This window comes from Rana temporaria, chromosome 2 (assembly GCF_905171775.1).
Source record: "Rana temporaria chromosome 2, aRanTem1.1, whole genome shotgun sequence".
In the NCBI taxonomy this organism is placed as follows: Eukaryota; Metazoa; Chordata; class Amphibia; order Anura; family Ranidae; genus Rana; species Rana temporaria.
Genome location: NC_053490.1, coordinates 329,929,337 through 329,955,885, shown reverse-complemented (window position 1 = coordinate 329,955,885; position 26,549 = coordinate 329,929,337). Strand labels below are relative to the sequence as shown.

At 42.1% G+C, this 26,549-nt stretch overlaps 1 protein-coding gene across 1 annotated transcript; it reads right to left on the bottom strand.

Annotated features, from left to right (window-relative positions):
- Window positions 1–3,089: 3,089 nt before the first annotated feature.
- Window positions 3,090–3,845, bottom strand: LOC120928298 (zinc finger BED domain-containing protein 4-like). The gene is made up of 2 exons (XM_040339396.1): window positions 3,651–3,845; window positions 3,090–3,467 (listed from the first exon to the last, which is right to left on the bottom strand). Exons 1-2 carry the CDS (start codon window positions 3,843–3,845, stop codon window positions 3,090–3,092), a joined length of 573 nt encoding a protein of 190 aa, XP_040195330.1.
- Between the last annotated feature and the right edge of the window lie 22,704 nt (window positions 3,846–26,549).

Genomic DNA, 26,549 nt, shown 5'->3' with positions numbered 1-26,549 from the left:
ACCGATAAAGACTTATTGCGATTTATTTTTACCAAAAATAGGTAGAAGAATACGTATTGGTCTAAACTGAGGTAATTTTTTTTTATATATATTTTGGGGGATATTTATTATCGCAAAAAGTAAAAAATATAGAATTATTTTCAAAATTGTAGCTCTATTTTTGTTTATAGCGCAAAAAATAAAAACCGCAGAGGTGATCAAATACCACCAAAAGAAAGCTCTATTTGTGGGAAAAAAAGGATGCCAATTTTGTTTGGGAGCCACGTTGCACGACCGCGCAATTGTCAGTTAAAGCGGCGCAGTGCCGAATCGCAAATACTGTCCGGGTCCTTTAGCTGCCTAAAGATCCGGGTCTTAAGTGGTTAATATCCAACAAGTTGTCTGCTGTCTTTTTTCTATTTATTAAGGTTACATTTTTTAGTTTTAATTCCCGCCTGTTTTTCCATGACAATTGCGCGTTCATTCAAAACTGTACCCAGTCTCAATCCTGACCTCCCTGGGGCCTTAAGCAAAATGACATGTCACATTAAAGTTGAAAAGCAGGAGGGGCGCTGCCGACAGTGACATGTCACATTAAAGATTAAATTTGAGAAGCGGGGGGAGGGGGTGTTCTGCTGTCGAAAATGACATCTTATATTAAAGTGAGAAGCGGGGGGTGCTGACTTCTTACCTCTTCTTCCATGCAGCCAGCAAGTTGAGAAGCGGGGTGAGGGACCAAAAGTTACTTCTCACCAGGCGGGGCCTCTAGTAATTTGGGGGGGCCCTCCGCAGCCTTGCGGGGCCCTAAGCGGCTTGCATAGTGAGCCTATAGGGCGAATAGGCTCTGACTGTACCCAAATAAATGTGTATGTTTTTTTTTTTCCCCTACAAATAAAGCTTTCTTTTGGTGGCATTTGATAATCTCTGCATTTTTTTTCTTTTTGCGCTATAAACAAAAGAAGAGCAACAATTTTGAAAAAAAACACAATTGTTTTTCTTTTTGCTATAATAAATATCACAATTTAAAAAAATAATGTTTTTCCTCAGTTTAGGCAGATATGTATTCTTCTATATATTTTTGGTAAAAAAAATTACCATAAGTGTATATTGATTTGTGCAAAAAGTTATAGCATCTACAAGATAGGGGATAGATTTCTGGCATTTACATTTTTTTACTAGTAATGCCGGCGAACTGTGATTTTTTTTATTGTGACTGCGATATTGCGACGGACATATCGGACACTTTTGACACATTTTTGGGACCATTCACATATAACTGGCAATCGTAGGTGCTTGGCTGACATCGCAGCTGCCAGACGCACGCATCCGCACCCGAGTGACACAGCGGCTTGCGGATCCCATAGCGGCTGGGGGCCCAAGGACGTCATATGACAGCCGCCCAGCTTGGCAGAACCACCTTGCGGCTGTCATATCACTATACGTGGGATGGGAAGTGGTTAATGAGTCACTTAGGCTAATTTCTGACAGTAACACCTACCTAGTAGTGATGGACAAACATCCGACGGGACGGTTCACGTAGGCTAACCGCGAATTTTCGCAAATGTCCGCGAACCGCAAGTTCCCGGCGGGCCCCATTGACTTTAATGGCAGGCAAATATTAAAAACCTGCAGGTCATATTTGCAGCCACAAAATACTTACTAGCTGTGCACAAATAGTCCCACAACATGGACACTGACCTACCAGAAGTATTAAGGGAAAAACCGGATACATAAGTAAGTTGCGGCCATTACAAGCCCCAAAAATTAGCCGACAGGCGTTCAGCTGACAGCAAACAAGTTTGTATTCTGTGGCTGGAGGTACATTAAGCTATTCACCAGATACAGAAGTAAGTGTCGGCCATTACATTCCCGATGACTGTTCGTCTTGCTATCTTGTGAAAAGTCTCTAGGTTGTTCCTTGTTAGAGGATGCCGTTTTAGGCCAAGGGGGTAACAGCCCAGGGAATCCAGGGGAGAAACGTAGGGGAATGGGGCTCAAACCCAATTCCAAGGAAACCCAGTCTTTGGAGTCATCATGGCAATGCCAATCAATTATTCTTGTGAGATGTGAAGTGAGGTAATCATTTCTTAAATCAGATAAGCCCATCTCCTGTGTGCTTTAGACCTGGTCAGGAGTGAGAATTTAATTCTGGATTTTTTGTGACACAAAAATTTCAGGAGGATAGAATGTAGTGCTTTGAAGAGATGTTGGGGTATCTTAATTGGCAAAGTGCGCAAGAAGTAGAGCAGCTTGGTTAGGATTGACATTTTATTTATAGCTGCTCGGCCAAACCAGGAGAAATACCCTCATTGCCAGATCTTCAAATTGTTCTCTATAACTTTGATCAAGGGTGGGGAATTTTGATTGTAAATTGAGGTTAAGTGAGGGGTTAGCCATACTGCCACATATTTGAGCACCCGTGGATCACACTTAAAGGGGGAGTTCTCTTTAGTTATTTAGAGGTTATTGTCAGGTAGGGAAATATTAAGTGCTTCAGATTCTGAATAATTTATCTTTAATTATGACATGTATCCATAGTATCTAGGGGTGCAACGGATCAAAAAACTCACGGATCGGATCGATCCTCGGATCGGGAGTCACGGATCGGATCATTTTCGGATCAGTAAAAAAAAAAAAAAAAAACACAAGACAAACAAAAGTTTTGTCTTTTTGTTTATTAACACTCTTAAATTACTTGAAATTATATAAAATCAAATTACAGTGCACAAGGCATAATATCTTCTTTTTAACATAATGAAAAACAACTTCAAGTGCAACATAAAGGCATATCTTCTTCCTTGAAACATGGGCCCATGGGCATGGGCAATGAGCCAAAAACAACTTAAAGTGCAACATAAAGGCATATCTTCTTCCTTGAAACATGGGCCCATGGGCAACGAGCCAAAAACAACTTAAAGTGCAACATAAAGGCATATCTTCTTCCTTGAAACATGGGCCAATCAGCAATGAGCCAAAAACAACTTAAAGTGCAACATAAAGGCATATCTTCTTCCTTGAAACATGGATAGTGAAAGCCTAATATGTCCACATCAAAGAAGGATAAAAGAAAGAAAGCAAAGCATTCCTGAGCTTATAATTTCAATTTTTTTTTAAAAAAAGACAAGGATGTCTACATTCTCTGGGGAGAGTGTGGACCTCTGTGCAGTCACTATGTCCCCTGCTGTTGAGAACACTCTCTCAGAAGGAACTGAAGAGCGTGGCACAGCGAGATAGCATCTTGCCATCTTGGCAACATGAGGGTATTTACACTCATTGCTTTTCCACCATGTCATCGGATCACCATCCACTGTAATGCCGCTTGCTGCCAGCAGATAGGATTCCACCTCCTCTTTGATGATGTCAGCAGAAGTCTTGTTGTCTTTGCTGGCAAAGGTCTCTCCAAAAAGCTCTGCCATCACCGACTTCTTTTGTGGAGGAGATGATGAGTCCAAGTTTGCTCCTGTTGGCTCTGCAGCTTGAGCTTGACCCTGCAGAAAAAAAATTGTTGATTAATTAAACCTATTATTTATTGTCATGTTTCATAGACATGAAAAATGTGGCAATATGTCTATGAAACATGAAAATAATAACATTTAATAAAAGCCATTATTACAAAAAGAAAATGTATTTAGATTTAAATTTATAACTTTTAAAGAATATTCTTTATTTACCTCATCACAGTCTTTAGTGCCCAGACTGCTCACAATCTCTGTGGTGAGGTCACTGTATGTCCTCTGGCGTAGGGCAGGGTCCATGTGAGACAGGGACTTAAACCTTGGATCCAGGGCATTAGATCTGTGAAGGTAGTCCTGTAGAGTAGGGGGTGAAGTGTATCTGGGCTGCAGGTCCTCTCTAGATATGTGCATTCTCGTTCGTACGAATGTTATTTTCATACGAAAATGTTCATTTTCGTACCCGCAGAATAATGTGTACATAAGAAAAAAATAAAGCACCAAAATACGAAAACGACAGGATTACGAATGAGCCGCATAACGAAAAACCGCAAATACGAACGAACGATCTGACGAAAATACGACAAAACGAAAACGTCAAAAGAACAAAAATGACATCTATGACAAAAGATTTGCATTCTGTATCCTGTTTGAATCCCCTCTCTGTTCGTATCCTCAGCCGTATGTTCACACGACATCCACAACAAAAGACCCGCACTCTGTATCCTGTTTGAATCCCTTCTCTGTTCGCACCCTCAGTCGTATGCTCACACGACATCCACAACAAAAGTCCTGCACCCTGTATTTTGAATTCCTTTTTTCTGTTTGTATTTTGGATTCAACAGAATGCAAATCTTTTGCCACAGATGTCACACGAACACACGACTGAACACACCAAAAGAAAAAGGACCCAAAATACAGAATAGAAATCTTTTATTATAGATGTCATTTTCGTTTTTTTGAATGGGCAGTGAGTGTAGTTAGTGAAGCAGCTTCTCTTTTGTGCTGAGTAGTACAGTAAAGCCAAATAAACTTTTCTGTGGATTTTCATCTGAAGGGAGATCAGTTGGCCAGACTTTTGAACCCAAAAATGGTTTTCTGATGGAGTTTAAAAACGAACACATTTTCTGAGAACGAACGGAAAAACGATCGTTTTTATGTTTGTTGTTAAAAAAGTCTGACCAAGTGTATGGGGCTTAACAATCGTTAATATGGATGAGCCGCGTGTTGAAGAATCCCCGCGATATATTACGAAAGTACAAAATGACGAAAATCCTTTTTCTGTTTGTATCTTCAGTCGCATGCCCACATGACATCCACAACAAATTGTCATAGATGTCATATGAACATACGACTGAAAACACGAACAGAAAAAGGAATCCAAAACACAGAATGCAAATCATTGACGAAAATTCACGAAAATTATTGTCTAACAAGTAACAAACATGAATTAAACAGAATAACGAACCATCCCGCATGTACGAAAATAAAACGGTAACGAAAATACGAAACGATCGGAATACGAAAAAATTTAGTCGTACGAAACACGAACGGGAACGAACAGGAAAACGGGCGTCTTACGAAAAACGAACGGAAACGAACCTACGGAACAATACGAAACAGAACAAAAAAAAACGAAAAAAATTTCTGTGCACATGTCTAGTCCTCTCTAATGGCAGTCTTGACATCTTGTGTGATGGTGCTGTCTTCCACACCTGGAGCCATCTTGAGGGGTTGAAGCACCTGGAGGACCTCCTCTGCCACTCTCACATCATCATCAGACAGGGTAATGATGTCCTTGACAATTTTCTTTAGGGTCTTGTCAGTCAGTGCAGAGTATATAGCTGCCTGCTGCTCTAGATAACGCTCCAGCATATCATAAGTGGAGTTCCACCTTGTTGGCACATCATTTATGAGCTTGTGTTTAGGCAGCTTTAGCATTTCTTGCTTTGTTTTCAGCACATGGGCAGCTGTTGTGCTTCGGTGGAAGTAGGAAACCACCTTCCTGATCCTCTCAAGGAGGCGGTCCATCCTACTGACAGAGATCCCCTTCTGAGATGCCAAATTCACGACATGCGCAAAGCACCCTATCTGTGGGCCCAGTCCTGCCTCAACCACTGCAATAACTTGGTTTTTGGCATTGTAAGTTGTGACTGGGATATTAGTACTGGGCCTCTTTAGCTTCCATTCGTCCACCGCATCTGTCAGCACCTGCGCAAGATGAGCGCTTGTGTGACTCTCGTAGAGGGGGCGTGTCTGCAGCACCGGACTTGTCATCTCCCAGTCTGCCGTGATGAAGTGAGCGGTTATTGTCACATAGCTCTCCGTTCCCCTGGACATCCACCCATCTGTCGTGAGCGCAACAGACGATGCTTGGGATAGTTCATCCACAACTTTTTTCTTCTCCTGTTCATAAAGTTCTGGCACAACCTTTTCGCTGAAGTGGGGTGCGCGACGGGATGTTGTAACATGGCAAAGCACTTTCAGCATGTGCTTAAAGCCCTCGTTCTGCACAATCGAATATGGCCTCATGTCTGCTCCGATAAACACGCCGATTGCTTTTGTGATGGCTTTAGCCCGGTCCGATTGTGGAATGAGGGGCTGTTTAAATGCTGCGGTGATGAGCGTTTGCTGAACAGCTTTCATTTTCACTCCTGTCAGTGGAACACCGGGGTGATGACACTTCAAATGCGTGGCCATACTTGACGTGTTTCCACTGTCATATGGCTTTCTTGTGCCACAGTGCCTACACGCCGTCGCGGTTTTATCTACTATCCTCTTTCCTTCATGATCATATTTCACAGGAAAGCCAAAATGCTCCCATACAGGAGATTTAAAGGACGCGGGGCGTCCAAGCTCCTCCATTCCTCCACTCGCCATGACCACACTGTGTGTGTGGACTGTGGACTGATTCCTTGCCCAAAGTAGAGGCAGGATGTGGAGTTGCTTTGGTAGCCTGGAGGACGGAACACTGGGCACAGTGGGCAGTCAGTCGCCCGACTCGCCAGTCAGGAAGGCAGGGGAGCTCACCTGGAAAAAAAGGAAAGAAACTGCGCTAAGACGTAAGACCTAGAAGCAATTTGGATAAACGTGCAAAACGCCGGCCCGTAATTAATTGAATTTGCATAAACCTGTGAAAATTCCACATCATATAGACATCCACCATTGCCGCCCCCTCACTGTAACATCATCCACTATTGTCGCCGCCTCACTGTAACATCGACATCCACCATTGCCCCCTCACTGTAACATCATCCACCCATTGCCCCCCTCACTGTAACTTCAACCCACCATTGCCCCCACCTCACTGCAACATCCATCCACCATTGCCCCCACCTCACTGTAACATCTACAATTGCCCCCGCCCCACCTCACTGTAACATCCAGTCATCCACCATTGCCCCACTCAGAGTCATCATCACTGTAATGTCCACCATTGCCCCCCACTGTAGTCACTGTAATGTCCACCATTGTCCCCCACTCGCCATCATCACCATCACTGTTCCAGGTCCAACATTGCCCCCACACTAGTAAAACAGTAACACTGTAATTGCAATTTTTCCCACTGTAATAATAGGCTATTACTATTATTACAGTCAGAAAAATGGCAATTCCAGTATTACTGTTTTACTAGTGTGGGGGCAATGTTGGCTATTATTAATAGCCATAGCCAACATTGCCCCCCACACTAGTAAAACAGTAACACTGTATTGCAATGTTTCCCACTGTAATAATAGGCTATTACTATTATTACAGTCGGAAAAATGGCAATTACAGTGTTACTGGTTTTACTAGTGTGGGGGCAATGTTGGCTTTTATTAATAGCCATAAGCCACATTGCCCCCACACTAGTAAAACAGTAACACTGTAATTGCCATTTTTGCCACTGTAATATAATATTCATAGCCAACATTGCCCCCACACTAAACAGTAACACACTGTGTGTAATGGTGTATATATCCATTTTTCCCATAGCCATTAGTACATTAGCCAACTCACTGTACTCGTCATCTCATGCAGAGTCAGCACGCGCTTGCAGAATCGAAATATCCACGGCAGAGGGAGGGGTGATGACGTCAGCGCGCACCGCCGCCGAGTGTACAAGATGGCCGACCCGCTCCGGAGCTAGGCCGAAGCCGCGGTCTTCCTAAGGCCGTGGCGGCGGTGCATTCCGCGGATCGCATACTGTGCCGATCCGAACAGGTCGACCCGTTCGGATCGCGGATCGGGCACGATCTGTTGCACCCCTAATACTATCTGAATGCTTGTATTAGGTTGGGTAGTGTGATTTGCGGGTTGGTCAGAAAAAAAAAAATCATCTGCGTAGGTGCGTGTTTTGAACTCTCTGTCCAACACCTTATAGCCACTGATTGCTGGTATCAAGCATTAACTGTTCTTAATAAATGGTTCCAGAAAGAAGGATATAGGTGTCCCCTAAGCATGTAAGCAAAAAACCATAGTCTCACCACATCCCTAAATTAGAACTAATTTGTGTACCCCCAAAGGGGGTGTGTTTCCTCGGTGGGACTTTTAACTTGGAGACTGGTTAATAAGTAAAGAACTGACTGGTCATCAATTATATATCAAAAATGTATTAAATATTGTTGTTCGTAGACAACACATAGAGGCCAGTAATACAACGTTAGGTAAAAGCATCCAAGTGACCAAAAAGGAAGAAAAATACAACCTAGGACATACAAGGTCAGCGGCATTAAACATCAATAATAACAAAACATAAAAGAAAATATTATAGCGACAAAAAATGCAAAGAGACCCTCAAAGAACTGTCTATTGAGTAAAGACAGATGATGCCAACGTTTCGAGGCTATGGAGAGTAAGCCTCTTATCAGGGCAAGGGTTAGTGCAGGGCTGTCGCAATACAATCTAAAGATGAAAGATAATGAATAGATAACTAAATAAATAAAGATACAAAATACCAGAACAATAATCAAATACAATAATCAAATAGCATTAGCATTCCCTCACCATAACTCTCACTGTGTATGGAGTGATGCCCAGAGACACACACAGGCAAATGGCCCCAACAAACCCCCACTGGTAATACTTAAATTTCTGCTTGAGATTTTTAGATTTTGTAATATGACAGGCTAGAAAAGTATATACTAACCGGTTGATGTGTATGCAATCTTTCTCAGGAGGAGATAACAATTGCTGTCTTGACTTTTGGACACACTTTCTCAACCGGCATTAAAACAAATTTGTTAAAAAAATATCCCCGCATGGGAGACATGTGGTCTAAAAAATATAAAAAGCAAACAGAAAAAACATCATAATGCCATATAAGGTCAGGGAGTGATAAACTGGTTGTTTAAAACCAGAAGGACTCATGTGTACTAAGTACACATATAGATTTACGATATTTGAGTATTTAAGGGATGCTGACAACAGGGGCGGCATGGATGTAGGTATATAGCATACCTTGTTGCGCAGAATGATAGGTCAGCTGAAAGAGTACATTGGAGTAAAGTAAGGGTGCATTTCCCATACTAAAACATATCTGCAGAGTACTATGAAAAAGGAAGAAAAGGGAATATAGAGGCCCAAACAGTATCAAAGAAGTATATATATTTATATATAGTTTATCCCTAGTGGTGACAGACAGGTAAATTGATAATGTACCTGCAAAGGCTATCAGGGTAGAAACAACGTCATGGAATGGTTAAACCAATGAAGGAGGACCATAATGCGTCATAAGGAGACAAGCTAAAGCAGGCCGAGTGTACGGGGGTGGACAAGGGGAGGGAACCTGCGTGCATCATCACATCCAGGGGCCGCCCTCCGGGTACGATGAGGCGGGACGTCTCCGCCCACACCCCCACAGCAGGGAAATCCCGATTACGTCTGGAGATGGGCGGTACCAGGCGTGTCCCAGGGCGTCACACCAGAGGGGGGCAAAAAAGGAGGGAGAAGGCATGGCGCGCCAAAGTCCCGCGACGCAGGAAGGAAAGAGGCGGGTCCCGCCATGTAAACAACGGGGGGAGGCCGCCTCACTCCACAGAAAAGGACACAAATGTCCAAGTCTTACCTGTGCAGAGTGTCAGAAAATCCCAAACAAGGACCCAAAACGAAAGCTAAAAAATATCAATGTAAAGGTGCAAAAAAGGAGGATTCCTGATTGCACTTTTCGTTTAGTGCACAATGCACTCAAATATGGCAAGTTAAGATATTAAGGTGGTTAGGTAAGGGGCCGTGCCTTGTTAATAAATCCGAGCTAGAATAACCCACACACAGGAGGCTTACAATCTATGAAAACGGTCCTGTGGTTTCAGGTGTTATAAAGTGTGCGCTGGCATTGAAACAAAAAACCCAAAGAGGAGTAACCACACAGAAACAATCGCTGGTGAGTACTAACATACCAAATATAAAAAATGGTGGGTAAATATCAATACTGGACATCTCTGTAGGTTTTCGTCATATTGGAGAGAGACATAGATAATCTAAAATCAAGAACAGAACCACAGACTATAAAAGGTGTACATTCCAATATGGAACATATAGAACAAGTATCAATTTTGACCAAAGAAGGACCATTATGGGGGATCCCATTTCTGAACCTCCAGACGAGAAGCCCTCTAAGAACTGGTCTGTGTAAATACAGCCATTCAAGCTCGAGGGGGAGAAGTGCATTTAAAATAAATATCCACTTCTCTTCAAGTTGTAGAAGTAGTTTGTTCGTATCTCCACATCTGGGGCTAGTATGTACTCGGTCTAAAATAATAAAGGATATCCTGGGAGGCAGTCCCCCATGAAAATTGGTTACGTGTCTCCCAAGAGGAAGATCGGGGTTACAGGCTTTCATATGAGAGAATATGTCTGTATGCCCGTTTCCAAAAGGGTTGAATTGTTTTGCCTACATAGTAAGATGAACATTCACAACTAGTAGGAGATATACCACTCCATTGGTCTGGCAGTTAGAATAGTGTTTGGGGCAATATCCATCGCCGTTTGGCAACCAGAGATTTTTGATGTATTCCATAAATTGCCAATATTTGCAGCCCCCACAGGTAAAGGTTGCCAGGGTATTTACAAGGGCAGCTTTTCTTTCGACGTCTTAAATTCACTAGAGGTGAGGTGATCTCGAAGAGAACATGCCCTCCTAAAGTGAAGGACGGGTCTTTTGTCACATAGGGTCCCATCGTTGCATCCATTGTTAAAATGTGCCAATATATTTTGGTAATCTGTTTTATTTGCAACATGCTGCTTCGAAAACCTTGTAATGATAGATATTGGGTTCTTTTTGTTCTTTTTGGATGCAGGGTTTAAATAGTAGGTCATTCCGTGTTTTATAGTTGCCCTTTTGTACGCCCTTTTGAGGATACGGTGAGAATAACCGCAACCAAGCAGTCTATCCCGTAGGAGATCTGCCTCCTGTTTAAATTTTATATTATCAGTGCTTACCGGACCGTGATGGACGCCTGATCTGAGACCTCCGGCACAAGGAGCTGCAATCATCCGCCATCGGCCGCTAAAACGAGCTCCAGGGCACAGGAAAGGAGGTGAGACAGACTCCCCATAGCCCCAGCTTCAGATGGAGCCAAACCATCCGCCCGCAGCCACTATTCCGGCGATGTTCCGGACCCACCCGGGAGAAGGCCCAAAAGCCGCGGTCTCGCCTAAATCTCCCGGCCCGCACGGCGCTCCAGGCCTGAATACGAGCGGCGCGATCGCCGCTAGCGCTACACAGAGCCTCCATCCTCATTCCCTGCAGCCCCCACAAGCCCTCAGCCTCACCGACCTGCAGGCAAACCTGCAGGCCATGGCAGTGGACATTAAGGCCTCATTTTCTGCAGCCATTACAGAGATCAGGGCTGACATACAGGGCATTGCTGCAAGGACAGGGGCGACTGAACAGGCCACAATGAGAAACGCTGAGGCTATTAAGCAGGTACAAAGGCACACCGACATACATCTGACCCACCTGATAGAAATCACCCGCCATCTAGAAGATTTGGATAATAGGGGGAGGCGCCACAATATAAGAATTAGGGGGGGTCCCTGAAATGGCAGACCAGAACCCCGTTGAACAAACGGCTACAGCAATATTCAATGACGTGCTTTGACAGGCCCTAGAATCCCCCATTGAATATGAGCGGATCCACAGAGCCCTCAGACCCAGGGGATGAGATAATGACCCGCCAAGAGACATAATATGCTGTCTAGTGAACTTTCCGCTGAAGGAAGCTATCCTCAAAAAGCAAGAGAAAAGAACAGAATCATCTTTAATGGATTGAAATAAAATTATTTCAGGACTTATCAAATATCACGCTGCGACAACGCAGGGCTCTGCGCCCGATGACGGAACAGCTTCGCACCAGGGGAATTCCATACAGATGGAAATTTCCTTTTTGCCTATCTGCAACATGGAGGGGACATACCGCGCTCTTGCGCACACCTGAAGACATCAGACCATTTCTGCGATATGTTAAATATACCGGTGGTGGAGGTTCCGGAATGGTACGACTCCTTCATGACGAATGATTCCTGGATTGCAGTTTCCGGCAACGACACGCCAAGAGCTCAAAGAATAGAGACCGTCGACGCAGATCACCAACTCCTCAACGCAACAAAAGAAATGACGCCAGGGGAAATCAAGGTGACTCACCACCCAGACACAGAGATTCGCATGGATCGCCAAGATCACATGGACACATGATTCCTGATTGCTCTAATCGAATTACATGGGCCTACCCAACTTTCTTCCAAAGTTTTCAGTTTGTTTGAAACACAGTTACTACAAAGTTTTCGCCAGATACATAGCAGAACAGCGCCAGGAGCATACACCTCGCCTACTGATACAAGCCTCCTCCTCCTCCACAATCTCAGGTAGTGTTGTTTTTTATATTTTTACTGTTTCACTACTACAGGGACTATATACTGTATCTAATTGAGCTGGAGGAGGAGCAATTTTTGGAAAAGACAGGATATGATGCGTATCCAACAAGGCTCTTAACTCGTCCACCACGACATGCGGGAGGACTCCATTGCTTAGGTATGACTATATGAAACTGCAAGTCCCATACATACAAGATGTCTTGGATAATAATATGTTGCACCATGTGGAGAACTTTTACTACCACTACGGGAAACACTGATGGGTGGTTAGAACCTCCCTATGCTCTCAGCAATATTACTATCCTTAACATATATAATCGTAACATACTGTGAAGCCAACTGGTGAGGCGTGGTAACTCTTGGACCCGGCTTCAGTGGGCTTGGTCCCAGATATGTCCTCCCCCCCCCCGTTTTTTTTTTTTTTCCCTAACCACTTAGCTCCAAAGGGAACGAAGGACCAGTTTTGTTTTGGTATGTTTTTTTTTTTTTCTTTTTTATTGTTATATTTTTTCTTGCTTTATCCAGGATTTGAAGCCAGATATAGTTCTACGTGTTGCATGTATCCCCTTTTTTGACACAAGGTATGGAGGTCACCAGGGGCCCATTCTGTTCAATTGTTTAGATTATTTAGATATATACAGAACAGGGAAAGCGTAATGCAGCTTCACTCAATCCATAGTATAAGCTTTGGTGTTCACATACTTATAGATACGTTTGATGTCTCTGTTACAATACTGCCATCTAGTGGCGGATCTTCTTTCTCTTCATAGTTAATTTCAATTCAGTTATCTCCCAAGTTATTGAAATGTTTGCACAATAATAGGATACATATGTACCTCACACCTTAAACATGAGTTTCCGCCAAGACTTGCAATTAAAAAACGCAGATAAAGAATATAAATAGGTTACGGGAATATTTACTAATACATCTTCTTTATATATGCCCCAGATGTTTACTTAACGGCCAATTGCTTTATATATGCTTGCAGCTCCAAAGTGCCTGTATTACTACCAGACTACTCAGAATTATAGAAAAGGAAAGGAAAAAATAATTTGAGAAGAAAAGGTAGAGAGGAAAGGATAAAAACAAACTACAAACGATCTTTAATATAGCTCCATCGGGTTCTGTACAGCCCTCGCACCCACACAAAGGGTGACTACCACTTCACCCTTTGATCCAACCGGACCCTCAAAATTAGGATAGATTAGTGAGACTACATCTATCCCCGGTTCTTCCCCCTCCACTTCTTACCCCTCTGCTTCTATCCCCTTACCCCCACTCTCCCTTTTTTTTTTTTTTTTTTTTTTTTTTTTTTTTTTTTTGTCTGTCTCTCAGACAACCTAGCTAGTTATTCATAAGTCCAACAAATGCCTCCTGACAAAGCTCACTCTGTTCCTTTATCGCTTAAAATATCATCCATAAAATGCAAAAGGGCTCAACATCCTGAAAAAAGAACTAAACTTATCAACGAATTTTCCAGACGAAGAGCCAACATCATTCTTATACAGGAAACCCACTTCAAATCTGATAAGATTCCAATAATAAGAGATAAAAGATTTCCACTTCATTTCATGCTACCAATCCAATAGGCAAGACAAAAGGCGTTTCGGTATTGATATCCAGACAGACCCCATTTCAAATTGTGGACACTTTGATTGACCCCGAAGGTCGATATATCTTTCTGAAAGGGAAGTTGAATCAACACCCCATTACTATTGTCAATGTCTATGCCCCAAACGTGAGACAAGTAGCCTTCTTCCGCAAAATCAAAGATCTCTTAACAACGTTTGCCTCAGGAACCCTCATTTTTGGAGGGGATTTTTAACACTCCTTTAAATCCTCTTATAGATACCTCGAATGGTTCATCGAGCTTACCATTTAGGGCCCTAAAACAAATCAAGATTCAATTCCAGGACCTCATGCTTCAAGACGCATGGAGAATCCTGAACCCTCAGACTAAGGATTACACATACTTCTCAATATACACCAAAAATATTCCAGAATTGACTACCTCCTCCTCTCACAGCCTGACCTTCCACTTCTGACGGACTCAAAAATAGAACCTATGACTCTTTCGGACCATCATCCAGTAACCATGACTTTGACTTTCCCAGAAAGAACAACATAACTAAGACCTGGAGACTCAACACGGCGGTACTGAAAACCCCTCTGACACATTAGAGTTTAAGGAGACATTAAACGATTATTTTTTGCGCAACGAAAATGACGATACTTCACTGACTACGCAATGGGAAGCTCACAAATGTGTCATAAGGGGAGAGTTTATTAAAAACTGACCAGCATAAAAAAGAACAACAATCCAAAATAAAATCCCTGTTAGAACGCATCCACCAGTTAGAACTTTCACACAAACGAACTTTGGCAATCTCTACACTCGATGAACTAACGCACACTAGGGCACTCCTATCTGATGAGCTAAACATGAAAATTAAAAGACAGTATATATTGAGACATAGGATATACTACGAGCAAGGAAATAAATGTGGCAGATTACTTGCAAAAGCAGTTTCAAAACAAGAAAACCGCTCACACCATTCATCAGATAGGGGACAAGCAAGGCGAGATGCATTCCTCGAATGATGAGATTGCAAAACAGTTCGAACTTTATTACCAAAACCTCTATAACATTCCTTCCAATCCTAAATGCCCACAGAACTCAGATAAAAGAGCGAACTTATACAAGACTTCCTAGAACAATACGGCCCACCCCAAATTTCAGGACCGCTGCTAAAGAACTGGAAAATCCCATCTCAGGCCCAGAATTCGACAGAGCTATCAAAGAAATGAAGATAGGCAAGGCCCCAGGCCCGGACGGCCTACCCCTACAATATTATAAGACTTTCACCGAATACTGAAACCAAGGTTCTTGAAGACATTCGGTCCCTTCACTCAGAACAACACCCCCCCAAACAACTTTTAGAAAGCCCATATTACGGTGATACCCAAAAGAGGGTAAAGACGCGACCCAGGTTACCAATTACAGGCCGATCTCCTTAATAAACGTAGACGTGAAAATTTACGCTAAAATCCTTGCAAATAGGATCCTCCCCTTATTAACTTCTTTGGTTTCCCTAGATCAAGTGGGATTATCCCGGTAGGGAGGGGCGTGACAATACAATAAAAGCTCTTAACATAAACCATTGGGCTAACCTCTAAGCGGAAACAAGGCTTCTTCTTGTCCCTAGACGCCGAAAAGGCGTTCGATAGAGTGGCCTGGGACTTTATCGATGCAGTACTAAAACATATAGGCTTTTTGCCCCAGATGAGATCATATATTAAGGCCCTGTATTCAAATCCAACAGCAAGAGTCAGAGTTAATGGTCACCTATCGAGCGCCTTCAACTTCGAAATGGAACCAGACAGGGCTGTCCCATATCCCCGCTATTATTTGTTCTGACACTTGAACCCCTGCTCAATAAAATTAGATCAAATAGAGACATTGTGGGAATCGAGATTCATGACAAAACATATAAAATAGCAGCCTTCGCTGACGATATGCTTCTTTTTCTCTCGAATCCTCATATTTCCATACCCAACCTTCTAAAAGATCTAGAACTCTCTTCCATTTACTGTCAAATTTCAAAATCAATCACTCCAAATCCAACGCCCTCAACATCTCCTTACCCAACGATAAGGTAGAACTATGCAAGAAAAACTTCCCATTTAAATGGGCCAACCACAGTATCACATACTTAGGAATGAAATCTCATCAAACCTGAAAGATCTCTTCCGTCTCAATTTCGAATCCGTTCTGAGAGAAACACAGGAAGATTTGAAGAGATGGAACGCCCTAAATGTATCCTGGTTCGGTCGAGCCTCCCTGATTAAATGACCATCCTACCACGGTTTCTCTATATTATGCAGACAATCCCAATCAAAATCCCCTTTATCATTTTTCGCTGCTTTCAGAAAAGCTTGCTCCTCATTCATCTGGAGGGGTAAACCCCTAGAATCAAATTCTCGCGACTAATTTTACCCAAGAGCAGAGGTGGAATAGCCCTTCCCGACCTTAGGAAGTACCATCAAGCTGCCCTACTGACGAGAATTGTAGACTGGATATACATCACACAGTGAAAGACTGGGTCTCCCTAGAACAAGCGCAATACCCTCATGAGCTAAAAACTCTACCATGGATCAATCCTAAGTATCACCCAAACTTCATAAAAACACATCCCCTTATAGGACCTACACTCGAAAGCTTCCGTAATACCTTTAAAGTCAAAAATCAGTCTCCATGGCTCAGCCCTCTTACACCGCTACGACACACCCTGACTTCCCCCCAGGCATGGAAAAATCGTTTCCAACACATCATTGCCACACAAAGAGATCCTGGCAAAACACTTTATTAAAAATGGGAAATTCCTCCCTAGAGAGGACATCCTAAAAGAAATCAAACCGTGCCTCCTATCTCACTGGAACTATATTCAAATTAGACACTTTTTAACCAATAACGATAACGTCCTCCACTGGAAAAGGCCCCTCACTTCGTTAGAAAATCTCTGCACTAAAACATCCCCACCACAGACATATTATTTCGACTGTATACAACTCGCTGTTTGAAGACGACAATGATTTCTCCAGCTCATCCTGTAAAGCATGGAAAGAGATCTAGACATAGAATTGACTGAAGATGACTGGGAGACACATTTATCTTTACGCACACAAGGGTTCACTAAATGTGGCCACACAAGAAAGTGGCTTCAAGATCATCACCAGATGGTATAGAACCCCTACAATTCTTCATAAAATTTCACCCCTGATGTCCGACAGATGTTGGAGATGTAAAGAGAGGAGGGCTCTATGTTACACGTTTGGTGGTCTTGTCCTCTAATTCAGTCCTTCTGGGTATCGGTACATGAAACAGTTAAATTAGTTACATCGTTAAACCTAAGCTTTACCCCTGCCCAGTATCTATTACATTTCAGTTCTTTACCTAAAAATCAGTATTTGAAAACACTCCCCATGTTCATGATTAATGCAGCGCGGCACTGTATCCCTTGTCACTGGCGGTCTTCTAATACTCCAACGAAGGCTGAGTGGTTTAGGAGAATAAATAGCATGGAAAAAGTTGAGGAACTCATTAGTATTTCCCAAGAAAGAATTACTAAATTCTATGCGACCTGGTCTAGCTGGTCAACATTCAAAGACTCTCATCACTACAAATCTATTATAAAATAAAGGTATAGATAGGAGCTGATACTGACATATTTCAGGACTGATAATTTTTTTTTTTTTTTTCTTCTCTTTCCCTCCCCCCCTCCCCCTCCTGTCCCCATTCCCCCCCCCCCTTTCACAACTTTGCTTGACCAAGCAATCATATTCTCTCATCTTAGTTCTAAAATGAAGGCACTTTTGCAACTTATATGCTTATATGAAACTGATTATCTGCATCTTCTTTATGATTGTTCATTTTTTTCTTTTCGATGTATACAATCCTTCACATTTATTGTGCTTCTGTAAATGTACAATGTATTATGCTTTATTATTCACCCAATAAAGACTCTTTGTGAAAAAAAAAAAAAAAAAAAATTATCAGTGCTGTTCCTCTTTATTCTAAGGTATTGGCTATAGGGGATAGACAAAATTAGATTTTTTGGGTGAAAGGTACTGGCGTGCAATATTGAATTGCCTGCGGTCTGTTTAACGATATAAACTGCTACTTAACCACTTTACCCCCGGACCATATTGCTGGTCAAAGACCAGAGCACTTTTGCGATTCGGGACTGCGTTGCTTTAACTATACAATTGCGCGATCGTGCGGCGTGGCTCCCAAACAAAAATTGGCCGTCCTTTTTTTCCCACAAATAGAGCTTTATTTTGGTGGTATTTGATCACCTCTGCGGTTTTTATTTTTTGCGCTATAAACAAATATAGAGCGACATTTTTGAAAAAATGATATTTTTAACTTTTTGCTGTAATAAATATCCCACCAAAAATATATAAAAAATTTGTTTTTCCTCAAGTTTAGGCGAGACGTATTCTTCTACGTTTTTTTCGTAAAAAAAATCGCAATAAGCGTTTTATTGATTGGTTTGCGCAAATGTTTATAGCGTTTACAAAATAGGGGGTATTTTTTGTCATTTTTATTAATATATTTTTTTCACTAGTAATGGCGGCAATCAGCGATTTTTTTTTCCGGTACTGCGACATTATGGCGGGACACTTCGGACACTTTTGACACATTTTTGGGACCAGTGGCATTTATTATAGCGATCAGACTATAAAAATGCATTGGATTACTATTATAATGCCAACTGGCAGTGAAGGGGTTAACACTAGGGGGCGGGGAAGGGGTTAAGTATGTCCCTGGGTGTGTTCTTACTGTGGGTGGGGTGGCCTCACTAGGGGAAACTCTGATCCTCTGTTCATACATTGTATGGAACAGAAGATCAGCATTTCCCCTGCGACAGGACCGAGAAGCTGTGTGTTTACACACACAGCTCCCGGTCCCCGCTCTGTAACGAGCGATCGCAATGTGCCCGGCGGTGAATCGCGCCCGCCGGGCACACGCACGTGAGTCGGGGGCGAGCGGGGGGCACGCGCGCCTCCGGAGGCGCGCTCGCGCCCCTAGTGGCCGCTCGAAGAGCTGACGTTATACTACGTGCTCTCGCCCAGGAGAGCCGACCTGCCGCCGTAGAATGACGGCGGCTGGTCGGCAAGTAGTTAAGGTTCCTGTAGGGTCTTTGTGAATAGTGATATCAAGAAAATCAATGGAGGATTCATTCCAAGTCATGGTAAATCTTTAGGTTTGAATTCATTTAGATTTAATTGTTTGAGGAAGATATCAAGTTGTTCTTTTGGTCCCTCCCATATCAGAAATATATTGTCTATATATCGATACCATATTTTGACGAACTGCATGAAGGGGGCAACTTCGGAAGACTGCCTGATCATGGTCTCCCACTCCCCCAGGTACAGGTTTGCATACGATGGGGCACAGGAGGTCCCCATCTCATCGCCCTGTACCTTGAGGAAGTGGGACCCATTGAACAGGAAGTGATTATGGTGCAAGATAAATTCCAATGCACTCAGAAGAAATTTGTTGGTCTTGTGTTCAAAACGGCTGCCCTGAGATAAGATACGACCCATACAGGCCAAAACTTTGTCGTGTGGGATGGAACTGTATAGTGCCTCAACGCCAATGGCCACTAGGGATGACGAAGGTGCAATACAGAGGCCATCCACTATTTGTAACAAGTGCAAGGTGTCTCGGATGTAACTCAGTATCTGTACTACAAAAGGGCGTAGGTGGGAATCAATGAAGGTGCTAAGGTTCTCAGTGAGGCAGCCATTTCCTGAAACTATAGGTCTACGGCCCGTACACACGATAGAATCCATCCGCGGATAAATCCGAGCAAATGGGTTTCAGCGGATAGATCCTATGGTGTGTACACTCCAGCGGATCTGTTTCCGCGGATATTTATCCGTCGACTCGCTTTTCAGCAGATCGAATATTTGCTGACATGCTAAACAAATCTATCCGCTGCGAATTTATCCGACGGATAGATCCGTTGGTTAGTACACATTATCCGCGGATAAGAACCACGCGCATGCTCAGACAAAATAAGGGGATGGGAGCACTCGTTCAGGTAAAACTCTCGTTTGTTTGTGATATGGCACATTCGTCCTTTTAACTATATAGTGTGTCGTTTATTTCCTCTTGTGTTTTCAGCGTTCTCTTGCTAGAATAAACCCGTTCTCTTGCTGATGCTATCTATCCAGATGTTTGAACTTTCTTTTTTTCCTCCACATGTCAATGTTTATATTTTTTGGTTTGTAATTGAATGTTTTTAATTTTTTTTCCCTTTTGTTTTTTGTTGTGCAATTTTTGTCCCCATTCTTTTTTCTTTCACATTTTTTTTCTTTTTTTTTTTTGTTGTGCAATTTATGTCCCATTCTTTTTTCTTTCACATTTTTTTGTTCTTTTTTTTTTCTTCTTCTTGACACTATCTCTGTTGATGGAAGTTCTATATATATGGCACAGCTGATGTTTCATCTCTGTAACCATCATCAACCATGAAGAAGCAATCCAAGCCACTAATTGGGCGCTAACTGGTCTCAGTGATCTAAAAAATACACAAAGAGCTTTATACTTAAGTGCTTGGAATATAGTCTTGATCACAATTTATTTTGGTACGGTGATGATTATTTTAAACAAATTTGCGGGATAGCGATGGGAGCCAAGTATGCTCCCAGTGTGGCAAACCTCTATATGGCGGAGTGGGAAGCAGAAGTTTTATATAACAGAAAACCACAACAACTACTTTTATATCGGCGTTTTATTGATGATATTTTAATTATTTGGTCAGGAGATAGGGAGAGCCTTTTAGATTTCGGTTTTTATTTGAACTCCAATGACAAAAATATTAAATTAACCTGGGAGATTAGTGACGAGAAAATTAGTTTTCTTGACTTGGAAATTGCCAGAGAAGGGAGTAAGCTAGTAACCAAAACGCATTTTAAAACTGTAGACAGAAATAGCTACTTACCCTTGGATAGCTGTCACCACACCCCTTGGCTGGAGAACATCCCCAAGGGGCAGTTTTTAAGACTAAGGAGAAATTGCACAAAGACTGAGGTATTTCTGGAACAAGCTAAATTTATTGGCAAAAGATTTGTTGAAAAGGGCTATAAAGAGGACTATATTGAGAAAAAAATTAAAGATGTCGCCGCCCTAGACAGAGTTACCCTTATCCAGGACTCTGTAAAGAATAATGCCTTTGCTGGAAAAGTACCATTGATAATGGACTATAGTGTCCAGCATAAGCAGCTTGAAGCAATTTGCAAAAAATATTGGCATATCGTGAAAGCCGATCAACATTTGTCATCAATTTTACCAGAAAAACCAATATTCACATACAGAAGGGCCCCCACTCTAAGAGACATGATAGCTAAGAATGTATTGGATCCACCGGAGAAAAAGAGTTTCTCATTTTTTAATGAAAAAGGATACTACCCCTGCAAGAGATGCTTTACATGCAAACACACAAAAGAAAGTAAAAAGAAAAAGGAAGGCTTTAAATCCAGTGTCACAGGGAAAGAGTATAAAATTAAAGATTTTATTTCCTGTGACATGGAAGGGGTAGTGTACCTTCTTGAATGTCCATGTAAAATACAGTATGTTGGCAGAACTAAAAGAAATTTATGGAAAAGATTACGTGAACATACACAAAACATAAAAAATGGGTACCCCAAACACAGTTTGTCCCGCCATTATGAACGTTACCACCAATAAAGGACCCCTCCTCTTTAATGGTATGGGGCATTGAGAAATATAAACCGCACTGGAGAGGGGACAATAAAGTGCAAAAAATCAGCCAGGTAGAATCTCGCTGGATACACGAATTATGCACTTTAGTACCCCATGGACACAATGTGGAATTTGATTTGAATTGTTTTATATCCAATTACTAGAAGTCTATCTCCATCTCCACTTTTTTTTAGATTTTTTTACCATTTTAATGATTTTAATGAAGTAGTTGACAATTATTTTAACATTACAGATTCTGACCCCCATTCTTCATGTTTTTACTATCTGGTTTTATTTGGAATTTGTCTATATCAGTATATTATTCTTTTTACTGAGCTAGATTATTGGTCCACAAGCATTAGTTTTTAGTAACTATTATGCGTGGTTATTGCTCTGACTGACCAGGATTTGTCTAGATATGATGTTTATTGAGCTATCTGGACATATTGGTCAAACATTTTGTTTTCCTCCTTTGGTTACAGATGTGAATTGTTTATTTCCAGCTCAATTAGAGGTTGTCTTTACCCTCTGCCTATGTTGAATACATTTTGTAATACTATGTTTTGACCACCAGGGTGAGCACTCTGAGCGCGGTTTCATTAGTATTCATTTTATCTTTATTTAATATTTTTTTCAGTTATATATACATTGCTAGAAGTCCTTGTACTTCACATCAGGATTTTGATTATTAAATACTGTAGTTTGTATGTTATTAGGATGCCGCCTGGCGCTATTTAAGTCACCTCCATACCAGCCGCTCTCCATCCTATGAGTAAGCAACGTTGATCAGTTGCGATACGCGTGAGGACGTGGAGGAGCTGCTGGTGACGTCACCCGTTCGCGGCCGTAGAGCGGGAGACATTACGATTATACACGCCGACTTTGTACCACTAGAAATGTGAGTGTTTACTTGTTTTTAATAAAATGCTTTGATGTTACTACACTATGGAGGCTCCCCTTGCTTTATATTTCCTCTGAGAGACTGCAATCATCCGTGACCGAGTCGTGGGATTGAAGGGCTGGATGAACAGCAGACTGCCTGTGAGACATCCATTTAGGCTTAATTACAAGCCGCTCTGAGGTAAGGGGCTGGAACACCTAGTCTGTCGGACACTTCTGGGAAGCCTGATGGTGGAAGTTTTTTAAGCATGCATGCACATCCAGCATAGATCACTGAATGCTGTGGATATAAGGATTTGTGATTTGGAGCACATTTTTACACTGAATATTTATTTTTGATTGTGGACTTTTTCATCATTCTATGCACTGTAACATTTGATGATTATCACTTTGCTTTTATTTTTTATTTTCAACCTCATTTGGTGAATTTTAGAGACATTTTGCTTCACTGGACATTTTTTTCACATATAGATTTTATTATTTTTTTCATGCTCAATTTTTTTGCATGTCGGTTTAATATTTTGGATCACTTTGGAATTTGTTGCACTTTAATCATTGCACGCTGCACTTTAATGGACTATTGTTTTTTTGGTGTCTTTATATATTGGATTTGTTTTCACAATTATTGATGTTCATTTATTTTATTATTCACTTTTGATTGGATTGATGCAACATTGTGCAGTGGCTTGGCACAGCTGTTCACTTATCATTTATTATTATCTACCACTACTAATACCCTCCACATTTTTTATTGATGTTGGATGGTATTCCAGGATATACCCAGAGTGGAACACATTTTATTTACATCCATTGGAGGATTCACCACGGAATTCTTTCTCTATTACTTTATGGGTTTAGTGATGAGATTATTTATTGCTTATTAGTTCTTTTAGTGTTTTTAGCGCCATTACACCTACCATTATTCATATCCGTCTTGAGTGTGAGAACACTTTTTGTCGTGGCTGCTATTTTAATTTTAGTTTAGAATTATCCTTGATTAGGTTGGTTTGCGCATTGGTTCCCCCTCTTATTATACTTTTTTTTTTTGTTGTGCAATTTATGTCCCCATTCTTTTTTCTTTCACATTTTTTTTTCTTTTTTTTTTGTTGTGCAATTTATGTCCCCATTCTTTTTTCTTTCACATTTTTTTTTCTTTTTTTTTTTGTTGTGCAATTTATGTCCCCATTCTTTTTTCTTTCACAATTTTTTGTATTTTCTTTTTGGTCAAGTTATGTCACCATTTTATTTAGGCGTGTGTTTTTCCTTTTTTGTTTTCCCAAGTTGGTACGCCAAATGTACCCCCCCCCCCCCCCCCAAGGAGTTGGTGTCCTTTCTAAATGACACATATTATTTGCTAAAATGTTTCATGCCTAATCACCACAGTATTAAAACACAATAGACAAGGTATTTCAGTAAATCAAATAACCATTTATTTTGGCCATAAACAAAAAGAAATTACCGAGAACGGCAGCACTTGATGAGATAGCAACATACATGCAGACTTGTGTTCCAGACTGCACAGGCAACATAGTCAAGGAGAAAATGGCAAACCTTGAGGACCGCATACCGAGAACTAAAAAAGAACAACCACAAAAACAAAAACCAGGAGCAGCAGCAAGTGAGCCAATGGAGCCCAGGCTGTGGTAGTCCAAAAAAACCAAAAGTTTTTGGGGGATCAAATGGAAGGCCGGGAATCATCTTCTCCTGTTCCTTGTAACCCTCCTTGCAGCCTGCATTGCAGCAGATCTTCCACGGACCCGTCCACGGCCCCTTGCAGGTCGGGATGATGTGGCAGCAGGAGGATGTTAGCAGGTGTTGTGCAGGATAGGCCGGGTCACTCAGCTCAGTGTCATCGGTCAGCCAGCCCTGGTGCAGCCATAAAGCACCTGGTTCATCAGGTTCCTGGCACGCCTCTGACCGTCCTCCCCGCTTGGGACAATTCGTGGGCCACATAGGCACTGTAGGCCTCAGTGGGGTTGAGGGGGGCCCTCATTAAGGCGCTAGCCTCCCTAATCATTTGGAGGCTCTCATCCTCAACCTGCCTCCTGCGCCTCATTAGGCCTGTTTGCCTAACCCGGGGGGGAGGGACTTGCCTGGTGGGGGCTGACCGTGGGCCTGGGGCCCTCCTGACTGGTGCTGGGCCCGGCCTCTCCTCCTGGCTGCCAATGACCCCTTCCTCTGGCTGGCAGGCATCTCAGCATCAGTAGCCGATATTTCATGGCTGCTCCCCTTCTTCCTGTGTCAAAAAAAGTGACATGTTTTACAATTTGGCACAAGCAAATCACACACCTTTTCATGCTCTAGACTGGTTTGTTTTATCTTACTTTAAACTTGAATAGACTCTCCTTCTGATCCCTGCACTTGGCAGCCATGACCCCTATTTTTATGACCATGACTTTTATAGTCCATTTTTTGGTTTGGGATTACAATATCAACTCAATAAACAAAACAAGAATTAGCAGCCCAAAAACATTTTGAAAAATACTCCTACCTCATCAGAAGTGGAGAGTCGGAGATTGTCATGCCTGCCAGCCAGCCCCTCACCGATCCTCCTCCTGGCTGTGGTGATCCATGGAAGGTCTGCTGCGATGCCGGCTGGAAGGAAGGCTGGACATTGATTGCCGGCCCTCCATTTGATCCCCCAAAACTCCAGCTCCTGGTAGTACCACAGACTTGGCTCCGTGGACTCTCTTGCTGCTGCTCCTGATCATTGCTCCCGTAGTTCTCTTCTTTTTGTTCGGTATGCGGCCCTCAGGTTATTCATTTTGTTCTTGACCATGTTGCCTGTGCAGCCGGGAACCCATGTCTGCATATATGTAGCTATTTCATCAAGTGCTGCCCTTCGTCGGTCCCGCTTCGAATAGTTGGGATGTTTGGAATCCCAAAGTAGGGGCATTTCCCTAAACGTATCAATGAGCCGTGAAATGATCTCCTTTCCCACGATTGTTTCCATTTTTGAATTTCTTGTAGAAATTTTAAGATGAACACTGTTAAACAAAAACAAAAAAAAACATTAAAAAATGCCCAGCATTCCCATTGTATTCATATGTGGCCCCAGATTGATCAAGTACTATGCAAACACAGTGTCTCCTGCAGCCAAAATGCTGGCCAGCTCTGCCCCATTGTTGTGACCAAAAATGACTTCACATGCAGACCCTTTTTCAAATCAGTTTGCTAAATACGTGTAATCTAGACCCATCAACAATTTTTTATATTTAGACCATTCATCAAGGCTCTATTTCATGTGTACTAGCATGCCCCTCATCATTCCTGACATATAAATACACTTCCTAATAACCTCTGGCCAACCAACACAGAACAATACTTGCATGATCACAATACACCTGGCAAAAAAATACAAATAGGTAGAGCATTCTTCACATCTAGATTTAAGTGATGTGTGAAAGCATTGTGAGAAGTAAATTCAGTTTTGGGGACACAAGAAACATACTAAGTTGCGTTAAAAGGCTGCAAACAACAGACAAAACCACAATCCCATGGCTCTCAAGTTTCTAGGCCTCTGCTGATCCATGTTTTAATTTTTTACCTTATTATCTCTAGCTCCTCGTGCAGCTCAATGAAATAATCTCCGCGTAAGCAACGTAATCACGTCGGTTACCTTTATATACTTCCGCGTGTGCGTGACACTCCGCTTTCGTCTCCATTGCCATGCCCCCTAATCAATGTTAATTCAAAAAATCTGGCGTGAACTGTGTTATTGCTGTCAATGTTCTACTATTCTCCGCGTAAGCAACGTAATCACGTAGGTTCCCTTTTAACAGACTCCGCGTGTGCGTGACACACCGCTTTCGTCTCATTGCCATGCCCCCTAATCAATGTTAATTCAAAAAATCTGGCGTTAACTGTGTTATTGCTGTCAAATGTTCTACTAATCTCCGCGTAAGCAACGTAATCACGTAGGTTCCCTTTAACAGACTCCGCGTGTGCGTGACACACCGCTTTCGGCACCATTGCCATGCCCCTAATCAATGTTAATCAAAAAATCTGGCGTTAACTGTGTTACTGCTGTCAAATGTTCTAACTAATCTCACGCGGTAAGCAACGTAATCACGTAGGTTCCCTTTAACAGACT

Excerpts from the sequence above, each read along its gene's own strand:
- LOC120928298 (XM_040339396.1), bottom strand. The coding sequence starts at position 3,845 with ATGCACATATCTAGAGAGGACCTGCAGCCCAGATACACTTCACCCCCT. Across the intron at positions 3,468-3,650 it reads GCACTAAAGACTGTGATGAG|GGTCAAGCTCAAGCTGCAGA; the intron begins GTAAATAAAGAA and ends TTTTTTCTGCAG.